A 27,910-nucleotide genomic window follows, 5' to 3' on the forward strand; every position below is an offset into this window, starting at 1 on the left:
GATCAAGTTTACTTACTCTCTCCCCCAAGATGGTGTTCACTGCCGCGCTCCCGGTGTGGCCAAGTTCAGCCACCACACTCACCCTCTGCTCCTTCAGAAAGAGCATGAAGGCGTTGGGTGGCTTCTTAACGTATGGTGGCTCGCTGTGGTCATCTCACTTCCTCTTCCTGCAGCCACAAAACAGAATAAAAACCAGTCAGAGGAGAACTCGTGTTTCCATTGTGACTCACAATAAGGAAAAAAGTGCACCTTAAAATCCTTCAGGTTTCACTTACAGTGAGTTTTTATGGATAAAAGACTTGTTGTGGACCAACTATTTTACTGGACTACTTTTACTGGACCCTTGTTGATGTAACAGGACCTCTTTTGTTACAGCATCATTTGCTACTGGGGAACAGCATGGCTTCACAGATAAATTGCATTGGTGACTGGTCGAAAATAAACGTATAAAATCAATCTGTTGTTATTTTAGCCTGGAATGGTATACATCAGTGCTATTCAATTCGGTCCTACGAGGGCTACAATCCAGCAGGTTTTCCATATATCCCTGTTTCAACACACCTGCATCAAATTAATGGATCTAACAGCCAATCAAGTTCTGCACAATGACTAATTAATTTGAGTCAGGTGTGTTGAAACAGGGATTTAAGGAAAACCTGCTGGATTGCGACCCTCGTAGGACCGAATTGAATAGCCCCGGTATACATCCTTCCAATCTCAAGAACCTTAACTTTCCATGGGACACAAATATTGAGGCAACAAAGCAGAAACCTGGTCCACTGGCACAGATCAGGAGAGAAAAAAGAAGATCTGGAGTGAAAGCATCCACTGAAAACTTACTGTGAGCAGCAGGCGCTCTGGGTGGTTGCAGCGTGGCGGGGGTCGTGCACCGGCATCCTGCAGAGACAGACACACACATTTAACAGCAGGAAGACAGTGTGGACATACAAACAGAGGCTCAGCTGCTGATGTTAAACATTGATCAGGATTTGTCTTTTACTTACAGGTATCCAGGAGGGACCACTAGCTGCCCATCAACGAGCCAGAGAACTGGCAGAGAGTTCCCCTGTAGACACAAACACACAGAACAGATGTGAAACAAGTTGCTGTGGTGACGTCCGCCCACCAGCTCACACACACATACACACTTTCATCCATTATAGGAAAGAGTGGGAACGGGAGACATGTTCACCTGTTTGATGGGATTCATCTAACCAGCTACTAGATGATTCTTTATCACCAAAACCGTTTCAAATTATTCACCTTTTTAAATAAACCATGTTTTTTTTACCTTAGTGTTATTTTTGTCACTTTTCCGACTTCATTCATTTATTGCTTGATGCTCTACAAGTTTGTTTCTTAAATTATTGTTTTAGTTTCAAGTTGATTTACTTGAATTTAATTTTATCTGTTGCTACATTTAACACTTTGTTAAACCTGACCTCTGAGCTCTTAGAAAACAGATTTATTGATTTTTTTTTTATTATTATTAACATTTTTTACATGACAGAGTAACAAAACATTCTGTTAAACATCCTTTAACATTGGAGAGGTTGACATAAATTGACCTTGACATATATTGACCTTGACATATGAGGGGCTATCGCGTATAAAATAAGACAAATATATAAAACATAAGTGAACATAAATAAGTAAATAAATAAATAAACAAACATGGGGTGTGACAGTAGCTACCAGATACAAAAACATGAGACAGTCATCAGTAAGGGAGCCTTCAGGAGTCATCCTGTTGGGTGGCTCTTATAGTAATGTAAGACCAAAATGGTCCCCAGACCGGTGCAATAGTGTTGTCCCTGCTACTTAATTTGTAGAGCATACACTCATGTGAGGCCATTTTAACCATCAGGTTGACCCATTCCTTAACTTGTGGGGTTTTTGGAGTTTTCCAGTGCTTAAGGATAACCCTGGCTGCTACAGAGATCCCAATTATAATAATAACGGAAAACTTCCCTTTTGATATATGAGACAGCCGTCCTGGATTTATGACAGTGTGAGAAAAAAGTATACTCTCTTTCGCGTGGATTTGTTAGCCGCCAGATATCTACAAGACCGTTATCCTCACTTAACATATGGATTGCAGCCCTGTCTTTAGGCACTAATGGGCTGGTAAACACGCTTTGATCAATAAAGGCGTCCCAGACCTGATTAAAGTCTCCTGCAAGGATAATATCCCCCTCCATGTCCCCCAGTATTTTATTTACCTCATGAAAGAAATTGGGGTGCCCAATAGTTGGCGCATAAATATTACACAGTATAATATTGCTACCATTTATGTTGGCCTGAAGACAAATCATTCTACCCTCACTATCTTTCATTTGTTTAATTAAAGTAAAGTTGAGATTCTTGTGTATCAATATAGTGACCCCATTACGTCTGCTGGAGAAGGAGCTATGAAAAACAGGCCCCACCCATCCAAATTTCAATTTCATAGCTTCTTCTGCTCCGAAATGAGACTCTTGAATGAATGCAATATCTGCTTTGTGATGCTTAAGATACGCCATTATCTTCCCTCTCTTAGCAGGACTTCCACATCCCTTTATATTCCAACTTATAATTCTAATACATTTTGTAACCATAAAAAGAAAGTAATAACCATACTGCAATAGCCCCAGTCGAAAATAACAAAGTAAAAGCCACTCTCTATCACAGATTTCTTTGTCATGTCTACGTTTCCTTTAGCACAAACATATATGCAAAAATAAGAACAAAAACTAAACTTAAAGTGTCCCCCTGAAACTTCAAGAGGGCCTTTTGGCCACTTCTTGTCCCAAAGAACAACAAAAATAAACAGGTAAAATGAAAAAGACATAGAACAGGTTATGGTCCGCGGGGTGCACCCCGACCCAGCCAAAGACGTGCTCCCTCAGCTGCTCGTTGCCAGGCAACAGACCGAGCCAGCTCAGCACTCACCCGCAAAGAGTTCTTCATACTGTCAACCCGTCCCATAGTTGTCATCGGTCCTGCGGACGAATATTATCCCGGAAGTCGTTCACCCGTTTTGACCGTGTCTGTTAATGAAGTTTTCCGCCTCCTTAGCGCTGGTGAAGCGATGTGCTTATTGATTTATTTTAATGAATTTAGCTCCAGTTGTTGTGAAATCTTCATCATTGATCAGCATCTTTATGGATAAAGTAGAATGAACATCTGTCCGTTCCCTCCACTCTCACCTGTTCCTCACTGTCAGCACCTACCTGAGGAGGAGAGAGAGAGGGGGGGGGGGGGGGGGGGGTTAGTAAGAAAAGGAGGAGGAGGAGGTGGTGGGAGCAGGAGAAGGAAGAGGAGTGATAAAAGAGGAAATAGTAGAAGGAGGAGGAGGGTAAAATAAAGGAGGAGGAGGAGGGGGAGAGATAAAAGAGGAAATGGTAGAAGAGGGAGTAGGGTAAGATAAAGGAGGAAAAGGAGCAAGAGAAGGAGAATGAATGAATAGGAAGAGGAGGAGTAGAAAGAGGAGGGGGAGAAGGAGGAGGTGGAGAAACAGTAAGAAAAGGGAGGAGGAGGAGAAAGAGAAGGGGGAGAAGGGGGAGCAGGAAAAGGAGAAAGAGGAAGAGAACAGATAAAAGAAGAAACACTAGAAAGAGGAGAAGGGCAAGATAAAGGAGAAACAGCAGGAGAATGAATAGGAGACGAAAGATGAGGAGAAGGAGGAGGAATAGGAAGATGAGGGGGAGGAGAAAGAGGAGGAGGAGAGGGAGGATGAAGCAGAGCTGGAGGAGGTCTGGTGTCCACCACCTCGAGCCCGACAAACCGCGAATATGCTGTGAGGATTTCCTGCAACACAGAAATCATTAAGCAGAAACTAAAGCAGGAAACACATCACACACACTCTCACTGCAGATTCATCACACTGACTGCAGACACAAACACATCACACACACTCTCACTGCAGATTCATCACACTGACTGCAGACACAAACACATCACACACACTCTCACTGCAGATTCATCACACTGACTGCAGACACAAACACATCACACACACTCTCACTGCAGATTCATCACACTGACTGCAGACACAAACACATCACACACACTCTCACTGCAGATTCATCACACTGACTGCAGACACAAATACATCACACACACTCTCACTGCAGATTCATCACACTGACTGGGGGAAAAGGCTGCTGAGCAGAGGAGAGGTTAGAAGGCGGTTTACAAACCACAGGTCGGACTGCTGACAAGGCAGACATCGGGGAATCCAGAGAATCTGCGGTGGGGCAAGGAAAGTAGAGTCTGTGATCCGATATCTCAGTCCTGCAATAAGAGTTGTCACCAGCAGGTATATAAAGTACGGAAGCGTGGAGCTGTCACCCAAATAAAAAAAAAATCGGACCTTATCACATTATAACGTGATACTTTATTGTAATAACGTGAAACCTATCACGTTAAAAGTGATAAGTTTATTATAAGAACACAGCCTGTACTGAATGCAGATGTTGTTACGATCTATATTGGAGCAAAATACATTTTATGGAAAATATACTCATCAAGCAGAAACTTTTCAGTTCTTTTTGGCAATGATTAATTGTTCTACTCTGATTTATTGTTGTACAGAAATGTGGGACAGTTACACGTAGGTCACCTGCCTGTACGCAGTGAGACGGTGCGTGCCTGTGTGTCTGAATTGCCACAGAGCAGGCATCCCCAACTTGGGACCTCTTGAGCCAGAGTCCTGCAGGTTTTCAGTGTGGTTTATTATTTCCAGAGAAATTCCTAATTTACTACATGGGATTACGTTTTACTTCATTGGAGAGATTTGATGAAGCTTGGAGGACACTTGTTGACGTTGCACCCTTTAAGTAGACAGGACCACGTCTTTGTGTCGGCAACTTATTTCTCCCAGTCCCAGCGGTGCATAAAGCCTTTATAATTTTCATTTTTATTGTCAGGAGACAACATGTTATTAACTGAAAGCAGCGCACACACTCTGTTGCCACTCAGACACATGCACGCACCGTCTCACTGCGTGCAGGCAGGTGACGCACCGTGTTGCTTATAACTGTCTTGTGTACAATAATAAACCAAGTCTGCACCAGCCTCTTAACGACCCATTATTTGAGTCAGGTGTGCTGCAGTATGGACATACTGAAAACCTGCAGGACACTGGCTCAAGAGGTCCCAGGTTGGGGATGCCTGCTCTGTGGCAATTCAGACACACAGGCACGTGCGCAGGCAGGTGGCCTACGTGTTTCTCATAACTGTCCCACATTTCTGTACAACAATAAACCAGAGTAGAACAATTAATCATTGTCAAAAAGAACCGAAAAGTTTCTGCTTGATGAGTATATTTTCCATAAAATGTATTTTGCTCCAATATAGGTCGTAACAACATCTGCATTCAGTACAGGCTGTGTTCTTATAATAAACTTATCACGTTATAACGTGATAGGTTTCACGTTTTTACAATAAAGTATCACGTTATAACGTGATACTTTTCACGTTATTACAATAAAGTATCACGTTATAACGTGATACGTTTCACGTTTTTACAATAAAGTATCACGTTATAACGTGATACGTTTCACGTTATTACAATAAAGTATTACGTTATAACGTGATACGTTTCACGTTTTTACAATAAAGTATCACGTTATAACGTGATACGTTTCACGTTATTACAATAAACATATCACGTTATAACGTGATACGTTTCACGTTATTACAATAAAGTATCACGTTATAACGTGATACGTTTCACGTTTTTACAATAAAGTATCACGTTATAACGTGATACGTTTCACGTTTTTACAATAAAGTATCACGTTATAACGTGATACGTTTCACGTTATTACAATAAAGTATTACGTTATAACGTGATACGTTTCACGTTTTTACAATAAAGTATTACGTTATAACGTGATACGTTTCACGTTTTTACAATAAGGTATTACGTTATAACGTGATACGTTTTACGTTTTTACAATAAACATATCACGTTATAACGTGATACTTTTCACGTTATTACAATCAGAATCAGAATCAGAATCAGAATCAGAATCAGATTTATTGCCAAGTAACTTTCATTACAAGGAATTTGTTGTGATTTGACGGTGCCTACATATAAATAGATAAATATGAACCATAAGATATGAACAAGCCAACTGGACATATAACATTAAGACTGAAAAACTATATAAGAGTGGAAATAAAAATTATGTACATAAAAATAAATAAGAGTAAAGTAGTGTATTTACATTAAATGAAATGTGCAGTCTGTAGTATAAAAATAAAAATGTACAAATTGAAGTGACCAATGAAGGGGGAGTGTGTTAATGCGTTGTCAGTCAGGTAAGTCTTTAGGTGAGTTCCAAAGCCTGATGGCAGAGGGGAAGAAACTGTTTTTGTGGCGGGAGGTTCTGGTTCTGATAGACCGCAGCCTCCGGCCAGAGGGGAGAGGGTCAAACAGATGGTGTCCAGGGTGGGAGGGGTCAGCTGCTATCCTCCCTGCTCTCCTCAGGGTTCTGGAGGAGTAGAGTTCTGGGAGAGAAGGAAGGCTGCAGCCAATCACCTTTTCTGCAGAACGTATGATACGCTGCAGTCTGCACCTGTCCTTGGCAGAGGAAGCAGCGTACCAGACGGTGATGGAGGAGGTGAGGATGGACTCCACAATGGCAGTGTAGAAGTGGACCAGCATTGTCCGTGGTAGATTGAACTTCTTCAGCTGCCTCAGGAAGTACATCCTCTGCTGAGCCTTCTTGATGAGGGAGCTGATGTTCAGCTCCCATCTGAGGTCCTGGGAGATGATGGTGCCCAGGAAGCGGAAGGACTCCACAGTGTCCACTGGGGAGCCACGCAGGATGACAGGGGAGGGGGGGGCTGTGCTCTTCCTGAAGTCCGTAATCATCTCTACTGTTTTGGAAGCATTGAGCTCCAGGCTGTTCTTGCTGCACCAAGCCATCAGACGGTCAATCTCCCATCTATAAGGAGACTCATCCCCACCAGAGATGAGTCCAATGAGGGTGGTGTCATCTGCAAACTTCAGGAGCTTGACAGACTGGTGACTGGAGGTGCAACTGTTCGTGTACAGAGAGAAGAGCAGGGGAGAAAGAACACAGCCTTGCGGGGAGCCGGTGCTGATCGTCCTGGAGTCCGAAGTGTGGCTTCCCAGTCTCACGCGCTGCTTCCTGTCCGACAGGAAGTCAGTGATCCACCTGCAAGTGGTGTCGGGCACGTTGAGTTGTGAAAGCTTGTCCTGCAGACGAGCCGGGACGATCGTGTTAAATGCGGAGCTGAAATCCACAAACAGGATCCTGACGTAGGATCCTGCAGAGTCCAGGTGCTGGAGGATGAAGTGAGTGGCCAGATTTACAGCATCGTCTACAGACCTGTTGGCTCTGTAGGCAAACTGTAGGGGGTCCAGGAGTGAGTCCGTGATGGATTTGAGGTGGGACAGAACCAGGCGCTCAAAGGATTTCATGACCACAGAGGTCAGGGCGACGGGTCTGTAGTCATTATCAATAAAGTATCACGTTATAACGTGATACGTTTCACGTTTTTACAATAAAGTATCACGTTATAACGTGATACGTTTCACGTTATTACAATAAAGTATTACGTTATAACGTGATACGTTTCACGTTTTTACAATAAAGTATCACGTTATAACGTGATACGTTTCACGTTATTACAATAAAGTATTACGTTATAACGTGATACGTTTTACGTTTTTACAATAAACATATCACGTTATAACGTGATAAGGTCCGATTTTTTTTTATTTGGGTGACAGCTCCACGCTTCCGTAATAAAGCGCTCAGCGCAGGTGGAGCGCATCAGCAATCATGAATGAATGAGGGGAAGATGCCTTCAGGGCAGCTGGGAAAGCTGGGCCCCGCACCACGGAGCATGACAGGAGCCATTCAAGTGTCCAGCTTGTATTCCAGATACGCTGCTATATCTGTGGGTGGCAATAGAAAACGTTATCTTTTCAGAAAGTCCAAAGGGTCAGTCCAATAGTTTTTATTTTTTAATAATTGATATATTAGCTATACTGAACCTTAGCATGAACAGTTGTAATGGGCTTTATGCACGGTGCTGTTTTTTTTTTTTAACTTCCGGTTCACGACACGCCAGTAAAAACGCTTCCGGTTAAAGCTATGGTAACGTTGTGGCTGTAGATTTGAACACTGAGGGAAACAAAGGAATATGATATTGTTCATATTCGAGACAACAGGTAGTATAGTTGTTTATAGAAGAGTGTATTACTATAATGGTATAATATATAACGTGAGATGAAGCAGGAACACAAGTTTCAGCGGCGTGAAAGGTGGACAGCTGAACACTGCTGTGTTCCATTGTTACCTCGTCAGCTAAATACAATTCAACCATCAGTTTCCACACGTTTCCCTCGGATGATCAGCAATGGAAGAGATGGATGGTGAACATCAGAAGGGATAATCTCATCATCACTCCACACACCCGTGTATGCAGTCGACACTTTACAGCGCAAGATGTCAAAGAGCCGAGTAAGGAAGGCAAGAGGAGGCGCTGAGACCCGGCGCCGTTCCACTTTTATTTCCGTGGAACAACTTTTCTCTTGGTGAGAGAAGACTTTCTGTGTGGGAACGCACAGCTAGAGAACCAGAGAATGTGGAAACTGGGGAACCAGATTGTGCACACGATCACGACTACTGCGTGGGTCCGGATCCTGCCGTTGTGGACAGTGTGCTGGAGGAAAAGCAGAGGCTACGAGAGGAAGTCGCTCCACTAAGGCAGCAGCTGGAGCAGATGTTCCTGTCACGTTTCGGGATACAGCGATTTGATGGGTCCGATGTGGACATTCGTTTTTTCACCCGGTAAGTACATTTGTTAGTTATCTTCTACTTTTAGACCAGTTATATGGAGCCCCTCTTTAGAAATAAAGTGATAATAATAACGATAACAGCAATGACAACAATAATTAAAGCCGCAAGCGGCATCCATCGGGTCCGAGCTGCCTGGACCCCGCCACCCGATGTCGCCATGACAACAGGTGGTGTAACGCGCTAAGGACCCAACCGGTATGAATCATGTCAAGTTTGGTGCAGTTCCCATGTATTCCTATGGAGATATGAGCAAACCATGTTTCATGGCGAGAAGGCTTTTTCCGTCGGTTGCCACGGTTACACGCTTTCTCCTATCAGAAAGATTTGAGTAGCGTTTGTTCCCCAACTTGTCCGGAAGGTTCCCACCAAGTTTGGAGTCGGTCGCCCGAATCCCCTCAGACTAGTTCGTTCAAATGGCAGTGAAATCCAAGATGGCGGGTACACCGTTGCCATGGCAACAGGTGTTCGATTGACTTCTTTGCTGCACTTGGGGTGGGACACGTATGAATGCTGTGAAGTTTGGTGAAGATCCCGTGTATTTCTATGGAGATATGAGCAAACCGTGTTTCATGGCGAGAAGGCTTTTTCCGTCGGTTGCCACGGTTACAGGCTTTTTCCTAATAGAGAGATTTGAATAGCGTTTGGTCCCCAACTTGTCAGGAACGTTCTCACCAAGTTTGGAGTCGGTGGCCTGAATCCCCTCAGACTAGTTCGTTCAAATGGCAGTGAAATCCAAGATGGCGGGCACCCAGTTGCCATGGCAACAGGTGTTCGATTGACTTATTTGGTGGACTTGGGGTGTCACCAGTATGAATCCTGTCAAGTTTGGTGCAGATCCCACGTATTTCTAAGGAGATATGAGCAAACCGTGTTTCATGGCGAGAAGGTCATTTTCCGTCGGTTGCCACGGTAACACGCTTTCTGCTATTAGAAAGATTTGAATAGCGTTTGGTGCCCAACTTGTCAGGAAGCTTCCCACCAAGTTTGGAGTCAGTCGCACGAATCCCCTCAGACTAGTTCGTTCAAATACGATGTGTGTAAAGTGGAAAAAATGGGAAAAAAATGGCCGCACACGCCAAGATGGCGGGCACCCCGTTGCCATGGCGACAGGTGTTACATTGAGTTTTTTGGTCAACACGGGGTGGTACACGTGTGTGCCGAGTTTCGTCTTCCTACGTTGAAGTAGACTTCCTGGGCCCCATTCATGTGGTGATTTTTGGTGACTCTAGGTGGCGCTGTTGAGCCAATTTTGCATTGATGTGTATGCGGACCTTATAATATCCGATTTTCGCCGGGCTTGACGTGTGTGCCAAGTTTCACAACTTTTCATGGGTGTTTAGGGGGTCAAATTTGGCGTCGAAATGCTTAGGAGGAGAAACATTTCAACCACAATAGGGCCTTGCCATACTTTGTATGGCTCGGACCCTAATAATAATACATAGCCACGCTACATAATGCATAGTCTATTCTTCTTAATAATAATAATAATGTTGTTGATGATGATGATGATAATACAGTGTCACAAGAGGAGCTCCATTATTTTATTTTTTATATTGGTGAAAATTAAAGAGCTGAGTTATAGCACAGGAGATGGTATATTGCTTTCTGCTTATTGCTTACTGTAAACATCTAGCTTACATGTTGTCGACTGTGAGCAGGTCTGATTGTAAGGTCTGACAGCAGCAGGGTGAAAGGGGCTGCTCTGTACTGTGAAAATGTTAAGCATTTATTTCATAAGGTAACCCCTCAGTATAACTGAAGTTTGCAGGAGCTTCACCTGTAGAATCTGCAGGTAGTAAGCAGCCAGGTGGATGATCAGATGCAGATATCTGCTGAGAGTGAAACATCAAGGGGAAATGGGGGGTCGTCTTCTTATATTTGGATAGACTGGTTTACTTGTTAGACTCCATGAACATGGAAATTAAAAACGTATTCTGAAATACAAATTAATAAGACCCCGGTCTAACAGGTGGTTGCTTGTAGCAGGAAGGTTTACTTCAGATCGCAGATGAAGGTCAAGAACACCAAAAGCATCATCAATGGAGAGATACAGCAGGTCCTTCCTCCCCTCTGCTGTCAGACTCCACAATTAGGCCTGTTCACAGCAGTGTTGATGTATTTATATTGTAGTTGTGTATATATATATATTTGTATACACAACTTGTTTATCTATTCATATTGTTTTACTTGTTTACTGTGAAATAGTACAGCTGTCTACAGCACTATGAATTACCCCACTGAGGCATAAATAAATGTCTATCTAAAAAAAATTTACACAGCGTGTGGGGAAAAAAATGACTGAATATCTGACTAATGTAGTTTGGTTAACATTTATCCTGCTTATGGTCATTTTCAAAATAATGAATAAAACAAAATGGAATGTCCCTCAGGTGAAGTTAGGTCTCCATCTGTTTCCAGGTTTGCATCTTATGACCACCTGATGCGGTTTTGGCAGGTCATTCAACCATCACTGAAATACATGGTCCGAGCGACCAGCTTAACTGCTGATGATGCTGGACGACTGAGTGCTCCCACGGTAGGCCTTATTTGTAATTATGTGATTTTCCAACTACAGCACAATAAAGTAGTACAGCCAACCATTTATTTCTTATCTTGTGTATTTCACAGGGACAGGCTCTACACCCAATAGATGAGATGTTCCTGTTCCTGAACTACCCGGCCCTTGTACTGAAGCAGAGGGACCTGGCTGACCGCTATCAAATCCACCAATCTACTGTGAGCAGAATAATTCTCACATGGAGCATTTTTTTGCTTTCTGTCCTGGGTGCACAGAGAATCTGGATGACACAAGAGAGGATCCGGGAGTACCTACCTGTAGAGTTCAGAGACTATGCTGACACCACTGTGGTTCTGGACTGCACTGAGCTGAGGTGCCAAACCCCTTCTTCTCCCTTGCTACAGAGTGAGGTCTACTCAAACTACAAGTCCCACTGCACCCTGAAAGGAATGATTGGTATAGCACCACATGGTCCAGTGACCTTTGTTTCTCCCCTCTATGCTGGTTCGATCAGCGACAAGCAGCTGTTTGTGGAATCAGGTCTTTGCAAGCTTCTCCGTCCAGACTCAGCGATCATGGTGGACAGAGGCTTCCTGATGGACAACTGTGTGCCCTGTAAGATGTACGGACCTGCATTTCTTTCAGGAAGACATCAAATGCCTGAGAGTGAGGTCAGGGAAACGCAGGCAATCGCACACCTCAGAGTGCATGTGGAGCGTGTGATTCGAAGATTGAAAGAACACAAGTTATTGGATTCAGTCATTCCTTTGAATATGTTTGGTAACATTAATCAGCTGTACGTTGTTGCATGTCTCCTGCTGAACTACGAAAATGGCCCCTTGGTTAAGGCTTGGGCAAAGTAGAACAATCAAATCTGACATTGCAAGTGATTATTGTAGAATAGTTAGTCATTGAATGTGATATTGTTATTGCTGTTTTAAACATTTTGATGCAATAAAAAAGGCGATCTCACAGCCTTCCTTTGGGACACAAACGGTGGAATTTTAATTGTTTTGTGTTTGTTTGTTATTTACAAGCAGAGGTGGGTAGAGAAGCCAAAAATTCTGAAATAATAGTACTGTTACATGAGAAAAATATGACTCAAGGAAAAGTCAAAGCTAGTCATCCAAATAATTACTCTAGTTAGACTAAAAAGTACTTATTGAAAAAAACTACTAAAATACTGACAACAACATCAGATATATTCTTTTTAACTAAAAATCAATAACTGAAACAGTGATGAAAAAAATGAACATGAATAAAACATCCATCACATTAAAACAGTCTTCATAAAACTGACGTAGCCTCCAGCACAGTATGTTTGTTTTCTGAGATGGTCATGTGGAAGTCGTGTAACAAAACTGATTCATATTAATAAATGGCCAAAAAATAGAAGCAACGAGTGGAATGCATGCAATTGTAATGGAGTAAAAGTAGTGTTAATTTATAAGTATATTTGAGTGAAAGTAAAAAGCACACCGTTTTAAAACTACTATAAAAAGTACATTTTTTGTACAAACTTACCCAAGTTAATGTAATGGAGTAAATGTACCACGTTACTACCCACCTCTGTTTACAAGCAGTGCAAGCATCATAATCAGTTTTCTCTTTTATAGCTTGTAGAACTTCATCATCCCTGTAAATCCTCTGAATGAACAGGTCATCCTCAGTGTAGACTACAAAGCCGCACCATTCAAATCCACTTAATAAAAGTTGCCCCTGCACCTGCCAGTAGTAGGCATGTGATTTTTTTAACTGAAGTATGTCATCAGAGACCCTGAGGTAAGTGCAGTCCACATAGCTTCTGACATGAGGACACTTCACCTCTACCAGTCCAAATGCAGGTTCAGCTTTTGGGTCGTAGATCAGACCATCTGGTGAAGCCCCAAGCCACGGCGCATCGGGATGAATGATGAAGCCACATGGGTAGTGGTTGACGTCCCTCGCCAGACAATACTCCTCTATTGCCTTAGGCTCCAGCTCGAGGCCTCTCTTCATGTCGGCAGTTTTGTAGCCTGACTGGGAGATTCGAGGCCAAGCTTTCTGCCGATGACTGTCCTCTCACATGGCAAACTTCTCTGAAGCACATCACATGGATAAACAGTATATAATTAAACAGTACAATTATATATATATATATATATAAACACTATACTATTATTAAAACCAAAATGCATAAGGTCTGCTAGGCTGCGGTTTCTGAAAAAGATGTTTATATGAAGGCAAAGTTTTAAAAACAAAATCATATTTAACACAGTTTCTTATTCCGACAGGATCATCATGTTTGTTTACAACTATATATGCTGTTGGGTGAAAAGTGCACATACCTAAATCTAGAGGATGTCGCACGCAGCCTCCTTAAGAGGTGCCATTCCTGCAGAGAGCTTTGCTGCCTTGTGCTCTCCTCAGTTCGGTGGGCCATGTCATGTGATGTTTCCAGAGACATCATGTGGAGTTGCTGATGATGGCTCAGTACAAAGCAGCACTTGGTGGGGCCCAAGAAGTAATTGGAGGGAGGTACAGATGGTCGTGGTGTTGCAGTGGAATGCAAACACGTTTTAGGTGGGCTCCATGCTGGGAGGAGATAGGAGAGGACACTTCCTTCTTGAACTTTGCCAAAGGCACTGTCCACCAGTGGTATAGCCCCTGAAATCCCCACGGTGGTTATAAGTGGAGCAGTGTCCCTTGGCATCTGTTCATAGGCCTCGTTCAGGTGAAGCACAGTCATGTCTGGGAGCTCGCAGGTCAGGTTTGAGGCTGCTTTGTATAAATTACTCCTGCAATTACAACATAGCGTCATTGTTTTACATGTTCAGTCAAATATTTTATGAGATCAATTCAGTTTAACCTTCTGACCTGCCAAACTTTGGAGTAGACTTTATTCTTAAGAAGTTGTTCATGCTGCTTGTTGGTTTGGTATCATCTACCATGTACTGTGTACTCACTGCATCTATGCCTTCTCTTGTGCCTCACTGTTAACAAGCTGTGTGCGATAAGAAGAAGAGTGTGCATGTGTGCATGCTTATAAAGGGAAATTCAATGAAACAGACAAAGGAAAATAAATGAACTATTCTATATGTAATGTATTACCGGATTCCTTCAGCCAGTCTTCTTTCTTTGGGTCTTGCTGATACTATCACCATCTGATTGGTCGGACCAGGTTTGAAGCCCTGTAAAGAAATGTAAAAGTTAAAGATGATGTTTTTGTATGTGTGTAACTAACAACATTATGTTAAAAAATTTGGATTTTTCATCTGAGTACGAGGTTTGTGCCACTGCTGTTCAGAATGTGTGCAGCTTTGTGTTGGGGGTACAGCTGTAAGTCCCTTCTGGCTGTAATCAGCAGACTGATACAGCAAGGCTGCAACATGACTGCACAGGGCAAGCCCAGCAACACATGAACACTGGTACGTCAGCAGCTCAACAGGTTTAGTGTCTTTGAGAACCACCTGTAAAAGAAGTTGATAGAAACAGTACCATGTGAAGTGTTTTTATATCCATGCAGTGAATGATAGCCCTAAAACTGGTATGACTTATAAAAACACAGCAACTAAAGTTGTTAAACTTGTTATATGTTTTAGCCAAATTTTATTATATGTTAAAATACTGAATAGATATAAAATACTGAATTATTTTTGTCTAGTGTGCATTTCTGTAGTACCATTAACCTGCCAGGGGGTCTACAGATGAAATTAGCCTTGAGCTATATTTACATTTGACTGAATGTTCATTAATATGCATCGTTTCCCCTTATTTCGTCTAAATGAAAAAAAAAACTCCTGACAATAAATGTAGAGCTACATAGTTCCCATCACATTAATAAACCAGAGTAGAAAATGCCTCTGAACGACAGACATTAACAGCAAAAATTACAGCAGCATGAAAACCCAGAACTGCAACTAACTGCCGTTTGAGGTGATATTTAATAAGTAAATTGCTAATCAAAGAACACACAATATAAGTAGCAAAGCATTACTATATGTCAAAAACAGACCAAACATATTTCTGTGTAAAATGTGAGCTTAATATTTACTGTTCTTACTACACGGTGTCCTAATCACATTAACACGTTGACTAGCTGCCTGTCTTCTTATGATGCTACCTTCGAGCTACCACTGTTAGCGAAACACTTACCTTCATAATCGTGTATAAAGTCGGTGATAAACAACTTAAAGCCTTTAATCCGCTTGCTTGCGGACGTCGCCGTATGCTTCTGGAAAATCCTGTGGACATCGTCCACGTTGATGCGAGGCAAGTCTTGAAGACAACGGGTAAAAAACACCATATTCACCGCTTTGGCAGCTGTCAACCGGAAGTAGTTGGGCTGGCTTATCGTGACCCGGAAGAGACTGCGCATAAAGCCCATTGTGTGCGTGTCAGAGCAGGTCTGCCACTCCGCGCCCACACCTGTTACACCACCAACGTTTGAGCAGCTGCACAAAATGGACAACGGTGAGGATGGCGCTCAGTCACAGGAGCAGTGTGTTGGGGAGCTGCACCCATGGCCTTATTTGAAAGAGCTTTTTGAGTTTGTTGGTGCTAAAAGCAACTCCTGGCAAATGCGTTGTATCTTGTGCAAACCAAAACCCCAGGAAATATTGGCGTTCAAGAACAGTCCGTCAAACCTCAGGAAACACATTAAGGTAAGTCATTAGCGCTAGCTACGTGTTAGCTAGTTAGCTAAGCTAACATTAGACCGCTCATCTGAATACCTAACATCTTAGTGTGCAGACGTTATTGCTATTAGAATTCATGTTCTTGCTCTTAGGGATACAAACATTGTCTGGGGAAATGATTTTAGGTGGTGCTGCTGTTACAATTCAAAAAAGCCAAACAGTACTGTTAACAGCAGTAAAGTTATAGTGAAACCGGGGGGGTCTTTTTCATTTTATGAAGTCAAATGTTAATCTGTATAATTTACTTAAATGCACATTTTGTATTGAATCACATTTTTATCAGAAAAACTATCTGACCCATGACTCATAGATTAAAAACATCAGCGCCCCCATTTGAGAGCCAGATCAAAATTGTTGTGTGCACCGCTGGTGATGATATAAGGCTAACATTATAAGCTAAAGGCAATGCTGCCCTGACAAACATTTGTATCACTTGACTCTCTTTGTATCACATGGCTCTCCTACATTTGCCCCTCTAGAGAAAGCACGAGAGATACCTGGAGAAGTACACCAAGCTAGCTATTCAGAAAAGGAAGCATGAGGAAGATCCGAATGACCAAGCAACACCCAAGCAGCTGAAACTGTGGGATACACCTCGTGTAACACAGAAAGGTGTGGATGAGCGTCTTGTTGATTTTGTGGTTAATGGCCTGCACCCTCTGAGTGTTGTAGAAGAACAGGGTTTTCAACGTCTAATTAAATACCTCCAACCCGACGCATCTGTCATGGTTCGCAATACCATGAAGAGCAGAATTGACAAAGCAACTACAGAGATGAAAGAGAATCTCAAGGCGGCGATGCATGATGTGGAGTTCATAGGGACCACCACTGACTGCTGGACAGCAAACAGAAAGGGCTTCATCAGTGTCACAGCCCACCGGGTACATCCTACAAGTCTGCAGCGGTGCTCTGCTGCACTAGCATGCATGCAGCTGAAAGGACCACACAACTTCACTGCACTTGCAGATGCTCTGACTAAGATCCATACAGGTATGTAGGCTATTGGTAGGTTTAGTAGCATTTTCCTTGAGTCCAATTCAGTTTAAATATTTAGGCTTGTTGTCACATCTGCATTCATTCGTTAATTTTAATACTTGACATACTTAACTCTGAATATCTGGATTCTTAACTGTTAATGTGTGCAATCATCAAATTTCCTGTGGTGTCGTATCGGTATGCCTTTTTTTTTACCCGTCTGTCTGTCTAGAGTTCAACATCAGAGACAAGATTGTGCGTACAACGACAGATAGTGGGTCCAATTTTCTGAAAGCCTTCAGAGTGTACGGTGTCGATGATGAAAACAACAGTGCAGAACCATTCGGGGCAGAGCCAGATGAATCAGGTGAGTGTTGCATCATATTGGTTTGTGAAGATGACATAACTACTAAGTGTTTGGATATCTTGAAAAACACCCTTGAATGCTAATTAATATTTTATTAATAAGGAGAGGAGGATGGTGAAGAGATCACGATGGAGGCTGTTGAAGCCGGCCCCTTGCTGGAGCAGGATGATGGCCTGGAATACCAACTGCCAAATAGGGCTGCACAATTAATCGGATTTTGATCGTGATCACGATTTTGGTGGCCACAATTAAACGAACCTGATCGTCAGCGATATTTACATTAAAAACGCAGCTCTGCTGCTTCTCTGATCACACACATTCTCAACCTGCAGTCGGCCAACCACCAGGGGGCGAACGCGAGGCCAAAGCTTCATTAAGCTGCCTAAAGAACAAGGGCGTGCACCTTTTACAGTCGGCAGCTAGTTGTACTCAGTGTTGCTAGTTTTCACTCACCTCTAGCGACTTATTTTCAAAAAACGACTAGCGACTAATCTAACGACTTTTTCTGGTGATATTGGAGACTTTTGGAGACTGACGTGAAAGAGCGTATAGTTCACTCTTCAACAAGGGGGGGGTGCTCCGACCCCTCCCCCGTCCAGAAGCACTCAGAAGAGGCTTGGTCCTCACGCAGCAGCTGGACTCAGAGCAGAAGATCTGTTTCATGACCAGGCTGAAAATGAAACGTACATAACTGCTGCTGGCTGGTCCCGCGCTGGCTTACCGTCAGATATTAATGTTTATTAATGAAGAGTGTCGACATTAACATTTAAAAAGTGTTGTGACATGTTGCAGACTCCTAATTAAAAAAAACATTACACTTAATAAAATTAAACTTAAAAAACAAAGAAAATATTGACTGAAGAATTAAATTTTTATTATTTCTTTACTGTTCTAAACATTTTTATGTTGTCTTTTCTTCAATGTTTGCCTTTCTCACAACATCCCTCCCACACTAGCATCCATTACTAGTGATGGATGTTCGGCTCTTTTCAGAGAACCGGTTCTTTTGGCACCTAAACAGCTCTTGATTTAGCATCTTTTGTAGCCCCAAAATTTACATTAACTTCTCAAAAATGAATGGTAAATGTATTTATTGCATTATTTATCATCTATTCTAATTTAAAGTTTACTTTTTCACAAAAAATTGTTGCAAAGTAGTTTGTTTATAATTGGTGCAATAAAAATACATGTTTTTCCAAACACAGTGAATAATCGCGATTAATAATCGTGATTACAATATTGATCAAAATAATCGTGATTATTATTTTGGTCATAATCGTGCAGCCCTACTGCCAAAGCACCATCGCTGTGCCTGTCATCTTCTGAACCTGGTGGATGATTGATCGAGTTTATGGATCCAAGGGATGACATGTAAGTTTGAACGCTTATTCTCAACACGGTCCTTTGATATTCGCAGGTGGCAATAGTTGATGTCCAAGCAGTGAATGAAGACCGGATCTACATAAAGCTCTCTCGCTCATCGTTTGCAAAGTGCCAGGCTCTCTGGAACAAGAGCAGCAGATCCACCTCGCCTACAGAGATAATTGAAGAACACTGCAGACTCCAGCTCCTGAGGCCTTGTGAAACAAGGTACACTTTGCATTTTGAGACGTGTTCAACCCTTTCAATCTGTTTCAGATGTAAAGCACTATACAAATATAATGTACCCCCTTTCTTATTGTTACAAGGTGGAATTCTCTCTTCTATGCTGTTGAGAGGATTGTACGGATTGTGAAAGAACAAGGAGAAGCAGCCATTGCAGCCATCTGCAGCACGCTGAAGATTCCGATGTAAGTTTACTTTGCACTACCACTAGGGCTGCACAATATATCGTTTGAGCATCATCGCAATATATTTGTGCGCAATAGTAACATCGCAGGTCAAATCGCAACGTAGGAGGCAAATTAACTCGTGTGTTCTTATCTAATTTCAAAGGTACCTGACATACATTGTGCACAGTGATCCACCATAAAGTGCTGTTCAAGTCATCTGCTGAAATTCTTGTATCTTTTCATATTGAAATATATATCGCAATGTATATCGCAGGGTTGGAAAATATTATAATGCCAGTTTCTTCCAATACCGTGCAGCCCTAATTACCACCTAACTGTAGGGTCGGCTGGTGTAAGTAAATGTGTAAGAGATCATCAACAAGAGCAGCTAGCTTCTTTATTCACCATCTTTTCAGGTGATATATTCTTCCCTGCTGTTCTACCAACACTAAAGGTGATGACCTGCAGTGCTAACTTATAGTGCCGCCTAGTGGCCTAACAGGGAGTAGAACTAAGTAATAATGCTATAATGCACTTGCAAAGAACACAGCATAAACTTTGCATAGTTTTAGGTGTTGTGGGCATGTAATGTTTGACTGTTTAGACACTGATGGTTTTGTGTATCTGTATGTTTCTCAGGTTCAGCTTTTCTCACAGAATATGCAAAGACCATGAGCCCAGTTGCAAAAGCAGTTGATGTTCTTCAGGGTGAGGCAAACGTGCAGATGGGGTGGCATGTACCCTCCATCACACTGCTCAAGTCCAAGCTCCAGAACCTTCACACCACCTCCAAGTACCGTGGGCCATTGGTGGATGCTCTTCAAGCAGGGCTTGAACGTCGCTTTGGAGAGACGCTTGCTGATCCAGAGCTGATTGCTGCTGCCATTCTTGTCCCCAAGTTCAGGACACGCTGGACTACTGATGAAGGCATCATTAAATGTGGTATGTGTTGCTTTCTTTTAGGGGCGTCCCGAATCCCGATACAACTTTTTCACTTCTGAGACAATACCGATATCACAGCCTTCAGGATTGATCGATACTGATATCAGTCCGATAAGATATCAACATAAATCATACACACTTTTACCCGTTTTGTAGTGTGGAATATGTGAACGGCATGATCAAGTGATATTACTCAAACATAGAACAATATTTAGCAACAGTAAGCATGAGGGAAAAAAACTGACCATTTTATTATTAACCATTTATTATTAACCAAACGCATGCTGCATCCGAGCGCTGCTGGAAAGAATTGCTAGACCAGAATTCAGGGTGGAGTGGACTGCTTATATATCGGAGATTTTTGATGCAGTCCGATATCATCCGATTATTTTTTGCAGATATCAGACCTATTTCCGATATCGTATCAGGACACCCCTATTTTCTTTTATTGTATTGTTATATTTTTTAAATTATGTTTAATATTCTTAACACCCTAAAACTCACTCCCCTCACATCTATATGTACATTCAACCAAAGTGGATATAAATATGGTATAAATTCCACTTATAACCCCACAACCCTTCCCTACCTCCTTCTCCACACCTCCATCCATAGTCCTTCATTTCCTTGCCCTCCCTTGCTCAGTCCCTCCCTCTTCTGTCCATCCCCTTCTCTTGTATTCTAATTTTGTTTCTTCATTTGGTTTTATATCCCCCATAGGCCTTGACTACATCAAAACCCACCTGAAGGAGCAGAGTAGTGCAGCACAGTCAGGTGACTCTCTGTCGTCAGCAGAAGAGGAGGACTTCTTTTTGTCAATCAAGCAGACAGATCAACGGGACGGTAACACCAAACAACTAGAGTCCTACCTGGCCAGTCCAACTGATACCATGGACATCCTAAAAACATTTCCATCTGTGTGCCACCTGTCTCTTAAGCTCAACACACCACTACCTGCCTCAGCTGCCTGTGAGAGGCTTTTTAGCACAGCAGGAATGATTTTTAGTCCCAAGAGGGCTAAGCTGCTTTCTGAGAACTTGGAAAACCTGCTTCTCATGAAGCTCAGCAAAAGGTTTTGTTAAATTTGTTTTGTTTACCATGCCTTCACATTAAACTCGCATAGAGGGATGGAGTGATGCAGTGCAGAGGTGGAGAGGGGGTTTAGTGCTGTGTAGGTGTAAACATGAGTAACATATGAGGAGCACAAGTGTTGTCTTTAATGTGAAGGGTTTTTCATTGATCTTCACTGAATGCATGGTGTGCAACTTTTTCTTTTTTCCATTTTCAATTTCTTTGGCAGGAAGATTTCACAGTGTTTATTGTACTGGAAAATAGCCAGAGAAGCTTATTTTCATCTGTAGTTCCTGGGTTGTGCCACGTACAAAACACACCTGTACAGTGTTTAAACATTTGTTACCTGATGTATTAAAAAAGTGCTATTAAATAAAGTTGCTTGAGAGTTGGGCCTTAAGCATGATTTGTGACAGTTTACATTGAGATACTAGACAGCGGTGGTTGTTGAAACAATAACATTGCTAAACATTCTGCAATTTTCAATACTGGGATTTGACAAATGTTGCTTAATGAAATCTATGAGTGCAATTATTTCTAACAGTACATGTACGCTACCTCGTTCTGCCAGTGCTGACGTAGTATCTTAAAACTAGAGGAAATGGTTGCATGCAAAGAACATATTTCACCAAAGTGTAAACTTAGAATGAGTCTTAGAAATTAATTGGCAATAATATGTGAATACGTGAATATGTGATGATGAAGAGGAAAGGCAACAGGATGACAGCAGCTCAGACCTTCTGGAGGAAGACGCATAGACCAGCTGTGTGTTTAATGTGTTACACAGTCACACACTGCAAGCTACCATGAAGCAAATTTAAACTCTGGTTGAAGAATATTTAGACCACTTTTTATTAAAATACTTACGTGTTCCAGCTTTACTGTAATAAAATGTGTAAATAGTCACGTGTTCCTTGTTAAATGCTTTAGATTAATGTTATGCTACAGTTACTGTTGGTGTTGTATTGCTGCTGGTACCCAAATTTCCCTGAGGACTCTCCAAAGGGATTAATGAAGTATTTTCTATTCTATTCTATACTCGAAATATTCTTGTACATGGTAAAGTCAGGATGGTTCATTATGAAAACAGTTTTAATGAAACAGTAATATTTGGGCTGCCTGTCTTTCTCTCTGTCTTGCAGTGGAATGAAGTGGAAAAACTCTTGGGAACCAAAGTTCCCAAGAGTACAAGAATATTCCATCAACGTGGACGATGTCCACAGGATTTTCCAGAAGCATACGGCGACGTCCGCAAGCAAGCGGATTAAAGGCTTTAAGTTGTTTATCACCGACTTTATACACGATTATGAAGGTAAGTGTTTCGCTAACAGTGGTAGCTCGAAGGTAGCATCATAAGAAGACAGGCAGCTAGTCAACGTGTAATGTGATAGGACACCGTGTAGTAAGAACAGTAAATATTAAGCTCACATTTTACACAGAAATATGTTTGGTCTGTTTTTGACATATAGTAATGCTTTGCTACTTATATTGTGTGTTCTTTGGTTAGCACCATTTGCTAATAAGTCACTACTGCTTCTCTTCCTCAGTTTCCGACAAGAGTGAGACAGAAGTGACAGTGAGGACAAAGTGCTTCAGATCCATGAAAAAGAGCCAGAAGCCGCATTCATTGAGTGTAGGGAAATGGGAGCAGCGGGAAGAATTTACTTATTAAATATCACCTCAAACGGCAGTTAGTTGCAGTTTCTGGGTTTTGATGCCTGCTGTAATTTTTGCTGGTAATGTCTGTCGTTCAGAGGCATTTTCTACTCTGGTTTATTAATGTGATGGGAACTATGTAGCTCTACATTTATTGTCAGGAGTTTTTTTTTTTCATTTAGACGAAATAAGGGGAAACGATGCATATTAATGAACATTCAGTCAAATGTAAATATAGCTCAAGGCTAATTTCCATCTGTAGACCCCCTGGCAGGGTTAATGGTACTACAGAAATGCACACTAGACAAAAATAATTCAGTATTTTATGTCTATTCAGTATTTTTAACATATAAGAATATTTGGCTAAAACAATATAACAAGTTTAACAACTTTAGTTGCTGTGTTTTTATAAGTCATACCAGTTTTAGGGCTATCATTCACTGCATGGATATAAAAACACTTTCACATGGTACTGTTTCTGTCAACTTCTTTTACAGGTGGTTCTCAAAGACACTAAACCTGTTGAGCTGCTGAAGTACCAGTGTTCATGTGTTGCTGGGCTTGCCTTGTGCAGTCATGTTGCAGCCTTGCTGTATCAGCTGCTGATTACAGCCAGAAGGGACTTACATCTGTACCCCCAACACAAAGCTGCACACATTCTGAAACAGCAGTGGCACAAACCTCGTACTCAGGTGAAAAATCCAAATTTTTTAACATAATGTTGTTAGTTACACACATAGAAAAACATCATCTTTAACTTTTACATTTCTTTACAGGGCTTCAAACCTGGTCCGACCAATCAGATGGTGATAGTATCAGCAAGACCCAAAGAAAGAAGACTGGCTGAAGGAATCCGGTAATACATTACACATAGAATAGTTCATTTATTTTCCTTTGTCTGTTTCATTGAATTTCCCTTTATAAGCATGCACACATGCACACTCTTCTTCTTATCGCACACAGCTTGTTAACAGTGAGGCACAAGAGAAGGCATAGATGCAGTGAGTACATAGTACATGGTAGATGATACCAAACCAACAAGCAGCGTGAACAACTTCTTAAGAATAAAGTCTACTCCAAAGTTTGGCAGGTCAGAAGGACCAGCGTGAAGCTGGCCCCCCACCCCACGCAAAACACAGTGGAAATGGTCTCGATCGTTTGTGCTGGTTTGTGCAGGAAAAACTTTCGTTTGTGCTGCTTTAGATTTTAAGATATTAAAACATGTTTTTAAGGTCAACCTAAGTTCACCCAGCCCCCCCCACATTGTCCAAATTGAACAAAAATTGTCTCGATCGTTTGTGCTGAAATAAAATGTGAGTTTTTTTGTACGAGTCACTTTTGAAATTAGGACGTTTAATTTATAGTGTGGGAAGAATGGAAGAAGAGATTAATTTTTGTTTTGGGTGACCACAAGTTAAAGTTATTCGGGGAGCGTGATGGGTCTGAGGTGAAGTGATACGGTTTAGACGAAGCATGTTCTGTGACTGTGATGCCAACTGGTAATAAAAAGCAGCATCTTGTGTTCAGACTGCGTTTTCTCAGACTGATTACTCAAGCCCACCATTCCAGCTGCATTAATAATAAACACTTAACACGATATAAAAATGTTGGTTTGTGCCGCTTTGGTTTCTAAAGGCTAAGTAATATTTTAAAAGGTCAAACCGTTCATTAAACTCCACGAAAATGCTGGTTGGTGATTCGTCCGATATGCAGCGTTTTATTTATACAGCAAAACTAGACAAATAATTCACTTTACAGAGAAGTATGGTGTAGTGTGTTTTTAGAGGAATGTAACTGTGTTTGGAAGATAGCCACCGACAATTTCATTATCCAGCTTCTTCCTTGTTTTTAATCCAGGATTCAATAAAGTTTTAGTAAAAATCTGAAACATGTTTGTGTCTCTTAAGTAAGGAAGTAAGTAAAATGTGGTAATACTCTCAGTTTATACAGTGCAGACTTTATAGAGCTGTTATTCTTATTTAGATGCAGCAACTTAGCAGAATGCAAAAGAGGTTCATCTAATGAATGCAAAGACAAACCAATTAGGTTTTCTTGGGAATTCACATATATTTAGTATAAAACACCCAGATGACTGAAAATTGTCAAAATGTGCAACTTTGGATGTTTCATTCTTTCATTTGACTGCACTAGATTCTTAACAGATTAATGAGAATACTTGGTAATAACTACTTAATTATTCTTAACAGATTAATGAGAATACTTGGTAATAATTACTTAATTATTCTTAACAGATTAATGAGAATACTTGGTAATAATTACTTAATTATTCTTAACAGATTAATGAGAATACTTGGTAATAATTACTTTATTATTAACAGATTATTGAGAATACTTGGTAATAATTACTTATTATTCTTAACAGATTAATGAGAATACTTGGTAATAATTACTTAATTATTCTTAACAGATTAATGAGAATACTTGGTAATAACTACTTAATTATTCTTAACAGATTAATGAGAATACTTGGTAATAATTACTTAATTATTCTTAACAGATTAATGAGAATACTTGGTAATAATTACTTAATTATTAACAGATATTGAGAATACTTGGTAATAATTACTTAATTATTCTTAACAGATTAATGAGAATACTTGGTAATAATTACTTAATTATTCTTAACAGATTAATGAGAATACTTGGTAATAATTACTTAATTATTCTTAACAGATTAATGAGAATACTTGGTAATAATTACTTAATTATTCTAAACAGATTAATGAGAATACTTGGTAATAATTACTTAATTATTCTTAACAGATTAATGAGAATACTTGGTAATAACTACTTAATTATTCTTAACAGATTAATGAGAATACTTGGTAATAATTACTTAATTATTCTTAACAGATTAATGAGAATACTTGGTAATAACTTTAAGTTGTTGATGGCATGTACATGACATAATAAAGTCAATAAATTTCAAAAACATTTAAGTTTATTTAGGCCTTAGCTGCAACCAAATCAAGCCTCTTAAATGTATTTTCTAAGTTATATGAAATATAAATCAATGTTTAATATTTCATAGTATTACCTTAGTTTACTATAACTCATACAAGAGTATGACGTCAGTATTATTTAACTTCCTCTACTTGAGGGATAAATAAAGTCCTCAATAAAGTTGGATGCAAATTAGTAAAAAATATTAAAGTGATTAAACTAACTAGATATCTCTGTTTCAACTAGATGCCCAAACAACCCAGCAGTAGACAGAGATTCCCTTCTGGAAGTTCTCTGCTCATCAAAAGAGGCCAAACTCCTGGAAAACGCAAGCATAGCCACCCCTAGAGTCAGAGTCTGGACAGAGCTGAGTGAGCAGCTAGGACACAGGATCTCTGCAAAGGCGCTTTATTACCATCGTCAAGTTAAACCGATACGATGTCTGGTCAGCTTTAGGGTTCAGTATTCAGACCAAGGATCCAGAAAGCAGTGACTCCAGAAACATCAGAGTCAGGTTTTTCTCCTGGACTAAAAGATAAGGATTTTCCAGCTTGAAGTTCCATTTGATAAATGGAGGCAGTTTATTCCTGAATATGTGGAATATAAGGACATGGGTTCTTCAACTAAAAAAGGGAATACAGAATTTTGAAGCCTGGCATCTGGACTCATATTATAAATGAGCTTATTTGGAAAGAAGTTAAAGCCCATGAACATCTGTATTTAAGAGAGCCTAGGTCTATCCATCACAGACAACAGATTATATATCTATAAAAGGTTACTGTAAAGAGTGTCTTAGTCATTTAGATATTCAGTGTGAGAAAGAGCCCTGCACTAAACAGCCCGATGGTCCTAAAGTGCAAAATAAAAAACACTGATGAATCCAAGCACACAGGTCAGTCCAAGCGCTTCATGTCTGGACACTTGCGTGTGCAGGTAGCCACAGAGTGTGTGATGGCAGGAAGGAACCATGTATGGCGGCATCACGGCAAACACGCTGATGGATTTTGGAGATCCTGAGCCAAGCCACCTACCCAATTTGGCTACCCTGTTGAAACAGCAGCAATATCACGCCAAACAAATGCAGTTTACTCATTATTATATGGTGAAGTAACAAATTTAAATACTCACTGGTTGCATGGACGAACTTGGTCTTGAAACAGGAAAACCCACAAAATAAGAACGTCACACTTTATCTTTACCAAAAAAATTGGCAGTTCACCGTGTACCAGAACAGTGCTCCGCAGCGGACACTGAATGAGTGGAAAAATCAGCCGGACTAATTAATGACCAATTAACCACCAGTTAACCGCAAGAACGGCTCCCTTCAAAACACACGCCATCAACTAATTCAGTAATGGTTTAATGCAATGATTGACCCATAATAAACTTGTCATATCTTAAAAACTAAAGCAGCACAAACGATCGAGACCATTTTTGTTCAATTTGGACAATGTCGGGGGGCTGGGCGAACTTAGGTTGACCTTAAAAACATGTTTTAATATCTTAAAAACTAAAACAGCACAAACGAAAATTTTTCCTGCACAAACCAGCACAAACGATCGAGACCATTTCCACTGTGTTTTGCGTGGGGTGGGGGGCCAGCTTCACGCAGGTGTCAGAAGGTTATACTGAATTGATCTCATAAAATATTTGACTGAACATGTAAAACAATTACGCTATGTGTAATTGCAGGAGTAATTTATACAAAGCAGCCTCAAACCTGACCTGCGAGCTCCCAGACATGACTGTGCTTCACCTGAACGAGGCCTATGAACAGATGCCAAGGGACACTGCTCCACTTATAACCACCGTGGGGATTTCAGGGCCTATTACCTACTGGTGGACAGTGCCTTTGGCAAAGTTCAAGAAGGAAGTGTCCTCCTCCTATCTCCTCCCAGCATGGAGCCCACCTAAAACGTGTTTGCATTCCACTGGCAACACCACGACCATCTGTACCTCCCTCCAATTACTTCTTGGGCCCCACCAAGTGCTGCTTTGTACTGAGCCATCATCAGCAACTCCACATGATGTCTCTGGAAACATCACATGCCATCGCCCACCGAACTGAGGAGAGCACAAGGCAGCAAAGCTCTCTGCAGGAATGCCACCTCTTAAGGAGGCTGCGTGCGACATCCTCTAGATTT

The 27,910-nt window shown here is 41.1% G+C and overlaps 2 protein-coding genes and 1 long non-coding RNA gene across 3 annotated transcripts; all 3 read left to right on the forward strand.

Annotated features, from left to right (window-relative positions):
• The first annotated feature begins 8,406 nt into the window (after positions 1–8,406).
• On the forward strand, positions 8,407–12,351 carry LOC121641142. The gene is made up of 3 exons (XM_041987103.1): positions 8,407–8,816; positions 11,244–11,361; positions 11,454–12,351. Exons 1-3 carry the CDS (start codon positions 8,749–8,751, stop codon positions 12,204–12,206), a joined length of 939 nt encoding a protein of 312 aa, XP_041843037.1. The 5' UTR covers positions 8,407–8,748; the 3' UTR covers positions 12,207–12,351.
• Positions 12,352–18,725: 6,374 nt separating this feature from the next.
• Positions 18,726–21,157, forward strand: LOC121653407. The gene is made up of 3 exons (XM_042006920.1): positions 18,726–18,732; positions 19,773–20,075; positions 20,796–21,157. The coding sequence occupies exons 1-3, from the start codon at positions 18,726–18,728 to the stop codon at positions 21,155–21,157; spliced, it is 672 nt and encodes a 223-aa protein (XP_041862854.1).
• Positions 21,158–23,462: 2,305 nt separating this feature from the next.
• LOC121642772 lies at positions 23,463–27,524 on the forward strand. The gene is made up of 3 exons (XR_006010972.1): positions 23,463–23,494; positions 23,579–23,658; positions 27,459–27,524. It is a non-coding gene; the product is annotated as an uncharacterized LOC121642772 (long non-coding RNA).
• Positions 27,525–27,910: the final 386 nt, after the last annotated feature.

Source organism: Melanotaenia boesemani, chromosome 1 (genome assembly GCF_017639745.1).
Source record: "Melanotaenia boesemani isolate fMelBoe1 chromosome 1, fMelBoe1.pri, whole genome shotgun sequence".
NCBI lineage: Eukaryota > Metazoa > Chordata > Actinopteri > Atheriniformes > Melanotaeniidae > Melanotaenia > Melanotaenia boesemani.

Bases quoted from the DNA above. Each gene is read 5' to 3' on its own strand.
- LOC121641142 (XM_041987103.1), top strand. From the start codon at position 8,749: ATGTTCCTGTCACGTTTCGGGATACAGCGATTTGATGGGTCCGATGTG. The intron at 8,817-11,243 runs GTAAGTACATTT...ATCTGTTTCCAG, and splicing joins GACATTCGTTTTTTCACCCG to GTTTGCATCTTATGACCACC. The intron at 11,362-11,453 runs GTAGGCCTTATT...TGTATTTCACAG, and splicing joins GACGACTGAGTGCTCCCACG to GGACAGGCTCTACACCCAAT.
- LOC121653407 (XM_042006920.1), top strand. The intron at 20,076-20,795 runs GTATGTGTTGCT...TATCCCCCATAG, and splicing joins TGAAGGCATCATTAAATGTG to GCCTTGACTACATCAAAACC.